Raw genomic sequence first — 8,559 nt, forward strand, 5'->3', positions numbered from 1 at the left:
ATTATGGTTCTCAGTCATTCTCAGTAAAAGGAGAGGATGGATTACGCTTCTGACAAAGCAACCTAAACAAAAGAAAAAGAAAACATTTAATTAAAGTCAAATTCTTAATCCCGTAACAGTGATATTACTTATCTCCATGCAGCTGGCATATCTGTCCTTGCCTTTTCAAAGAACCTTGAAAAGGCTAACTTGGAAAGGAAATCAAAGTAAGTCTGAAGGTGTTTCGTACTTAGCATAATCAATTTAAAAAAGAACAAACCAAAACAACTCAAAAAACCCCAACAAACCCAAAACAGCTTATACTACAAAACATCATTACGCTCAAAAGGTGCCAACATTAGCTTCCTACTTCACAGTTAAATATATTCATATTTAATCCTTCAAGCAAAGTGCAGGTCTCCAATGCAGTACTGAATAATGACTGTTGCATCATTGTTTTAATTTAATTCTGATTAACAACCATTAGAATTACGTATCATGTTTTATTCAAGGTTTTCAGTCTGTTGTAATAAAAGATAAATAAAACTACTCAATGCCATCTATTCAATGCTTCATACAAAACAGCGCAAGCAATATCAGAATTATGGCAGAAGAGCTGCATTACAGCACTTACTGAACTGCAATAATCCACTTCTGTAGGAGAGAAATCTAACTCTGGGGATCCACAAAGCCCGTATTTGTATTCTGTAGCACCTGTCTGTACTGCCCACAATGAAACACCCACATCTCTTTGAAAGGGAATTAAATCTACATCTCCAGAGATAAGAAAAAACAGTCTGTACTATGTAAAAGAGGAGGATTTTAATGTTTTCTTATCAGAGTCAATATTTTGTTATTACGCAGACTCACCTTTTCAGAGCAGAATTCTGTATTGCTTTGCCTCAGTTTGCTTGGTCTGCCTTTAATAACTGCATAGCAGAACATTGTAATCACCATCACAAAAAGAAAGTAACTGGTATGCATGAGATGCAGGTTTATTAGAGAGCGATCATCCTGCACAGAGAATTAAAACCATTTACTGACAGTGCACCAATAGCTGGCCTTTTATATTAAAGCAATAATTATCAGATCAGCACAGAAATTACTTCATGTATCAACTTTCTCCCCTTTACGCAGCTGGCATAGTAATGAAAGCGATTCCTAATTGTGGCACAAAGAGCCAAAATGTTCCTCACATTAGAAATCTGTACTAGAGACCTCTAACTATATACCGGCCGTGCCTTTTGTCAAATGATTTCAAAATATAAATGGTAGTTATTAAAAGCTGTGAGGCACACAGAGATTACATGAAGACCATCACGCCCACCAGGGCTAAACCATACCCGACCCTGTCTCAGCCCTGGCACTACATAATAAACCAGCACTGAATATGACTATTTTAGGACATGAACAGAACGATATTCAATTAAACCAAGCTAAGCATTTATTCAACATAACATAGAAAAACACCGTGGCACTTACATCTGGAACTATCACAGTTAGTTTGGGATTTAAAGCATGATACACTTTTCCGATTGCTCCTTTGTAACACCAGAAAGGGTTATAATCTTGTGCATATTTTGTATTAGAGTCCCTTGCTGTGGTAAAGATCTTGTACCAAAGTGTAGCATTGCTGTATGTTTCAGGAACACAATGTGGTGGCTGACTGCAGAAAAAGAGAAATAATTAGCACCCCAGTTGCCATTCTCCATGTTCAGAAAGGCTAACTTTTAGACCAGAGTCAAGCCCAGTCTTTTCAACAGCAGCATAAACCACAGTTTTAGTTTGGATCTTCCAAAACAACAACAAAAACCAAAGCTTCACCAAAAGACATATATATAGGAAAACAATTCCTATACTAAGATTAGAATTTAACTGCATGTTGTTCCAGTAAGTCAACAGCCCACAACTTAACTAGAAAAACACTGGTTTTCATAAGGCTTCACAGAGTCACGTGAATCTATCTGGTGGTTCTCCAGGGTGTACTGAATAGTGACAGGAGTCTAGAGAAGACAAAGGGAAACCATTTTGATGAAAGGTCTGTACCTGCTGGGGTACGGTAGCCTAGCAGCATTTGGCTTATACTGATCTCTCGGCAGGGAAGAGGATAAGAACCTTAGTGCCAAGCCTTAGCTCTCACACAAGGTAGCGAAACTAAATTACAGGGTATCTTTCTTAAATATTCATGGATTCTTTTCTTCCCAGTGAAGTTTAAATCACAGGTAACACACTGAAAGGCAGGTAGGGGCTATAGCTCAAATTATCCACAGAAAAATCTAGTGTTGCTAAAAGACAGCAAAAGTCTCAAGATGAGTTTTTTTACCGTGGGTGAAGGAGGGCAGGTACATAATTTCCAGAGTCAACATTAATGTTCATCAAGAAGCAACAACCTCAGAGAACCAGCTGAGGAATTAATCACCCAGTAACCAGTCTGTGAAGGAGTGTTTAAAACGCACTTACACTGTGACAGGAAATACATTGCTGGCTGCTGTCACAGTCATGCAGGTTGTGAACACAACCTGCTCGCAGTGGCCATGAAGAACGCAGTCATCTGAATTCCAGGCAGCCGGCAGGGTGAATGTAATATTTATTTCCTCGTGGGATTCTCTGCCTTTGAGAGAGAGAAGGAAAGCTGGTTTTCATTCACAGAAGTATCTGAGCAACAATCACTAGGATATGGACAACACGCAAATGACTAAGGCAGCAACTACCACCCTGAATCTGTACCTTTGAAGTCATCCAGGATCCTTACTATCAACAAAGAGAGCAAAAAGAAAGTTAAAAACCAAAACAAACCAAACTACAAAACCCCAACTGCTGGTCTTTCTCATCTCCCCTGCCCTGAGAAGAAGTGGGATCCTTAGGCTCCTTTCAGAAATGCAAAATTCACTATAAGTGAATTCATGCATGTTCAAAGAACTTTATGAGAAAGTAAAATCACAGATCTTTAGCCTTTCTCCTCCCAAAAACTTTGTTGCACATTTGCTTCTTATGATGCTTACTTTTCAAATTTGAGATAGTCATGTAGGCAAAAAGGTGCCAGCAGTTACTGAACTGCAGACTAAGTAGTGTATGTTAATTCCACGTGGATATATTCATATTGAAAACAAATCCAGGCTACTAGAAATGGAACTTGCATTTGATAGCTCTTAAAGCAGTAACAAAAGAACAACAACATAAAATACAGTAATACAGATTTACAGCTATGGCAAATGTCTCTTCACAGGTCTCTGTTCAAGACATCTTCAGGCATTACTATAAAATGCAACCCTGGCTAAAAGCTAAAATTCAATGCGGTTCTATTATCAATTTCTACTGATTTTCTACAGTCTCTTGTCAAAACTTACTGGCAGGGCAGCCACATAGCAGATCAATCTCTTCACACCACAGAAATTGTAACCATCTCATTTGTTACTGTTTGCAATATTAAAGCTTATCCATGTTTATTCATTTTAAAGAAACTACTTTTTTAGACAAGATGCTACTTGATCTCTAATGTATATACATTAATGCCTTTAAAATGTGAGTTAAGGACTTGAAGATGTATCAAGATAGAACTGAAGACAGTCACTGTAAAAGCTTTTGCTGCTTGGAATTTTGTTGGCTTAGAAATGACCTTCCATTGTCATTAGGTTAATCATTTAAAACTGCAAAGACTAATCTTGGCAAACCTGCAGGTTCTTTTCCATTCTGAATGCAAGGAAAAGTTTTTCTAGCAAACAAGTGAAGGGCTCTATACACGAATATACTCGCAGCAAATCTGGAAACATATGTATGTTCTAAGCAAAAGATTTATCTCACCAATAACAAGCTGGTAAATTTTTATTTGACTATATAGTCATCATTCAAATTTATAAAGGTCAATTCGTGCATACCTGAGAGCCCAATTTGGTGTCCAAAAATTGTGGAACTTAGATGTGTGACATTGCGAGAATATCCGCCAAATGGTCTGAGTGGGTCCAGCGTCAATGTGATTGTAACAGAGATGTTTATTGGACCAGAGTCCTCAAGAGTCTGTGGAGACTGTGTAGAAGATCTCGCCTGTCCACTAGTCACGGTACTTTCTGGAGTTGTGGTATCATTGACAAGATGCTTTAAGGTTTCATTCTCAGATATACAGAAGTCCAAATCATTAAACCTCAGGAGGAAAGTATTCCAGTCCTTAAAACAAACGTGAAGATTTCAACCAGATTAGCAAGTCAACTGTTGGCTGCCACTTCTCTAGAGCAGCGCAGGCCTTGATATGTACCATCCCGCCCGCAGTCCCAAGCCATTTAACAAAAATTACATGGCTCACAAAGCAAGCACAAATACCACCATGGCTATCTCAACAACGAGGCAAGTTGTTTACAGAAGTTAGACGTGTTCAATCCCAGCCACCGCCTGACAGCGGCTCAGCGTGGCAGCAGAATATCCTTCTTTAAACTACAAAAGGAATATACTAACTTGGTCTGTTCTCACCATGCTCAGGGCATGAGTGGTTTCTAGCAAGGTTTCCCTCAGTACAGAACAGTGCTACTAGAGGAGATCAGAAGTTTCACAAACAAGCTAGCTGGCAGAACAGAGTAACAAAAAGTAACTAGCCATAGTAGGGAAGATCCATATCATGATTTGGCCTCACTCTTGAAACAAACCAAGACTATTCAAACATTCATATTAATAGCCTCTTTCCTTATGAAATTTAGAAGCACATATAAAAGACGACAATCTCCCGTAAGACTCTGCCTACTCCCATGAGAGGGTTCTTGGGGGGGAAGAAAACCAACTCATTAGCTTTGGGTATGTGTTTCAAATTAGTATTCCTACTGTTTGGCTCAGGAACTTTTTGTACCTACCTCTGTCATTTCCGGTGACTTGATCTCCTTGATTTTGAAGAAATAACCCAGTGTCAGAAAAGCTATTGCCATAGCACTTACACTGATCATAAAGACCACAAGCGGAGGTCGACTGCTGATGTAAACCTTCAGGTTCTCCAACAGGTTTATGTTGAACATTATTCTGATTGTTCACCTGAAAACAAAGAATATTACAACCGAGTGACTGGGCTGTGTGTGTTACAGCATGGGGGTTGGTAGGTCACATAAGGTAAGAGTTTGACAACAAAAAAATGGAATCATATACTAAAATGAGATTCAATTATACGACTCTGTACTGTTCATTGAACACAGACTCAGTATGCTTTAAATAAAACACATATCAAAACATGCTTGACTTTACCTCCTCAGCACCTGAAACTGCCAGCTAGGAATAGATTTTAAGAAATGAGGACAACTTCTAGCACAGCCAAATAACCCTGATAAGCAATAAAACCAGTTCTTTTCTTTCCCCACACTCCTTGGCAGGATATACACCGCTGCACTTTAATTCCAGTAATATTTGAATTCATTAAATTACAGTGCGGATGGAGTTGTAACGCAGCCCACAGATCAAACTTCGTGCATCCTTGCGTATACTTTCAAAACTGAGGCTGAAGCCGTAAAGATCCCCCTTTACCCCATCCCTAGCCCCAAATGCCTCTACCTTCACCATGGTATCCCAAAAGTAGCCTACATCACTTTAGGCTTCTGCATCAAGAATCCTGTGGTCAGTAACACCTAACAACTGCATTAAGGGTGGAGGCTGGAAGACTCCTTTCTTTACTTGATTCTTGCAGGATCTAGAGAACTTTTGCTAGAGTCTGTAAACAGAGAGAGGACCTTACACATGCAGAGAAAATGTACCGAATCATTAACTTTTGTCCAAAATGTAATATTTTGTCTAATTCCCCTTCTGAATTTTTATTTGCAGAGCAGAAAGACCCAAACTAAGTTTACTGTATTGGCTTCCCCACCTCCACTCACGACAAAAAGCAAACAGTCGAGTGTTAAAGGGCAGCCTTACGGCATCTACTTCAAAAGCTCTGCAAGGAAGGAACTTCAAGCAAACCTCGTATCTTTGTCCTACCTAAAATCCCAGTTGAAAAGGCTTTTAACCTCAGCTAAACTAGAAAGGCAGTAACTGTTTCTAGCAGTGTGTTGCTTGTCCCCAAAATTCATAGGAAAAGGCAAAATTCAGGACTAGCATCTAAAGAATTCAGCACTGCAATGGTTAATGTTTCAGCATCCATACAGATCTGATAACATTTAATCAAGTCAGAAACTCTGCTCCCTGCAGGTCTGGGTGATTCTCATTGACTCTTATTAGAAGCACACGCCATTTACAATCCAGATGTAGCAGAGCGGTGAATCTGAGGATGAGGGGGGGACAGGTTTTGAGAAAGAGGACAAGGGAGACAGGGATCTTTGATCTCATCTGTTCATTTAAAAGAAAGCAAGAGAAAGGAAAAGGACAAGCTTTCAAGGTCTTTTTCAGATTCCACAATGTACAATGATCACAACTTTCTTGCGTATACTTGAGATTTTCCTGGCAGAAATGCTTGTTATTCTTAACAGAAGGAATATTGACAAAACCTGCAAAACTGCCCCGAGGAGGGGAAAATTCAACTCACTGAGAAGAGACCCGAGGTCCTGTGGCAATAACACAACGCTGAGCTGTGCATGCTGGCTTTCCCCACCTCCTCCACACACACCTACTTGCTCTCCCCCATGAAACCTGCTGAAACAGTGCTCACTCCAGAGCACAAGATCACGTCCTGCATTTACTATTTTGCACCATCAACCCATTTTCATCCACTCTGCAAAGTCCAGGAAAGGCAGCAACTTTTTACCAGCAAGAATGGGTGTTGCAAACATCTCTTTACAAAAATACAGCGTGTCTAGGAGTGAAACGCACAGCACAGAGAAAGGATGGAGAGAAGAAGAGAGGAAAGAAAAGGTGACGATAAATGTGTACCTTACCAGAACTTCTATCCTTGTCCCAGACCAGCTGTGCTACAGCCAAACAGGCCAGGGATGGTGTCAGGAGAAGGCAGGAGCGAGAGGGAGAGGGAAAGCTGGTGCTGGTAAGAGCCATGCTGGCTACGATCTGCACTTCTGTACGTTCTGCCTCCTGTCTTGTCACTGGCAGCAAATTTCTTAAATGAGCCCTAGTTAAAAATCCCAAATGCTCCATCGCGAAACATTGGAGACACATGTTGAGATGGAAAAAGATCAAAAGATAAACTAAAAGCAGAGTTGTATTCAGTGTTCCCTTCCGAATTCCCTTTTGAAAATAACAACACAGATGCAGGCTTTATTACAGCATTTAATCAAAGCTGAATGTCACCCACAGCATATACATTACTGCGATTCCTTTTTAAAGGGGCTTCCAACAGCTCCATTAGCATGCTTGTTTACCACAGGGTCTAAAATCAGCCATAAAACTGGATGTGCTGAAAAGCATACATATAAAACTATTTAGGCTAATATTTTTATGCAAGAGATCACCAGCTTTTAAGCGCCGGTTGGTTAATATGCTCCCATAACTCACCGGCTTTGAAAGCAATTAGAAAATGCTATAAGCTGCGATTTCCGAAGCGTAATATGCCTTTTGAGCATTTGTGAGAGAAAAGGGAACAACTGTGGATTATTTCAAGACTGGAGCTGACATCAAAATAGCGACTGGACACGGTTAGTGCAAACCAGAACTAAGAAGGTTTCCACACTGCTGCCTGAAGAACTACCGATTTTTTAACGAAATGAAGTTCTTCAATAACACTAATTATCAAAGAACTTGTGAAGCAGATCAGCGCATGTAAATCAAAATATATATTCCCACTAGATTTTAGGGGTTTGGTTAATGGTCCACACACTTAAACTCCTCCTTTCTGTTAGGACCTGTTAGAAACACAACAGAAATGTTATTCTTCTACCAACTCTAGTTGTAACTAACAACATCCTCTGTGTAAATGAATAACCTAGAGAATATAATTTAAACTTTTATTTCCTCTTCACACAGTTAAAAAAAGAAACCGAATGCTATTACCTCCTGGCAGGTCAGGAAAGCAAGATCAGATTTCACTTTTTAGCTACATAAATAATTTAGAAAGCGGCTCTAATAACTGCTGCCTGCTCTCTCCACTCCGGCTAAGCCTTTTAATACTTGTGCAATAAAAAACTCCACAGTCAGCCTAACAAGTAGCTCAAGCGCAACGGAAAGAATGAAAAGTGCCAGCCTGGAACATTGGCCACCGACTCCAAAGTAATTGCTCGGTATTGAGGTGTATACGCCACGACCCAACGCTACGTGCAGCCGACGGTACTCATCGGCAAACACTCGACAAGCACTGGAGAGATACTGTGCTCTTAAATCAGGCCCTACAAACCCCAGAAATTCTGTTATACAGTTAAAAAGATAAAAATGGTAAAGGATGGAAATAACAACAGTTAATATGTCAGAATTGAGCAGCCATCTAAAAAGCGATTAAATAGCCACTTATTCTACAATTTAGGGGAGTCTTCCTCCACGGTAGCTCAAGACTGAATACCATAACCTCAAAGAAGCAACATTTAAAATTCCTCCTTATTTTGGATATGAAAGGGTACAGAAAAGGTAACTTCTGAAATAGACTTATGAGTTTTTCAAGAATAAATTACAAATGAGGAAAATCTTGAAGTCTATGGCAAAGACCAAAAAAGCCAATGGAATGAATCACAGCAGAAG

At 39.7% G+C, this 8,559-nt stretch overlaps 1 protein-coding gene across 1 annotated transcript; it reads right to left on the reverse strand.

Moving 5' to 3' along the window:
• Positions 1-41: 41 nt before the first annotated feature.
• TMEM248 (transmembrane protein 248) lies at positions 42-4,983 on the reverse strand. The gene is made up of 6 exons (XM_010296538.1): positions 4,815-4,983; positions 3,855-4,140; positions 2,440-2,590; positions 1,462-1,645; positions 850-993; positions 42-62 (listed from the first exon to the last, which is right to left on the reverse strand). The coding sequence occupies exons 1-6, from the start codon at positions 4,971-4,973 to the stop codon at positions 42-44; spliced, it is 945 nt and encodes a 314-aa protein (XP_010294840.1). The 5' UTR covers positions 4,974-4,983.
• Between the last annotated feature and the right edge of the window lie 3,576 nt (positions 4,984-8,559).

This window comes from Phaethon lepturus, unplaced genomic scaffold (assembly GCF_000687285.1).
Source record: "Phaethon lepturus isolate BGI_N335 unplaced genomic scaffold, ASM68728v1 scaffold30570, whole genome shotgun sequence".
NCBI classification, from domain to species: Eukaryota; Metazoa; Chordata; class Aves; order Phaethontiformes; family Phaethontidae; genus Phaethon; species Phaethon lepturus.

Bases quoted from the DNA above. Each gene is read 5' to 3' on its own strand.
- TMEM248 (XM_010296538.1), bottom strand. From the start codon at position 4,973: ATGTTCAACATAAACCTGTTGGAGAACCTGAAGGTTTACATCAGCAGT. The intron at 4,141-4,814 runs GTAGGTACAAAA...GTTTGTTTTAAG, and splicing joins AGTCACCGGAAATGACAGAG to GACTGGAATACTTTCCTCCT. The intron at 2,591-3,854 runs GTATGCACGAAT...TCTCTCTCAAAG, and splicing joins ACACCAAATTGGGCTCTCAG to GCAGAGAATCCCACGAGGAA.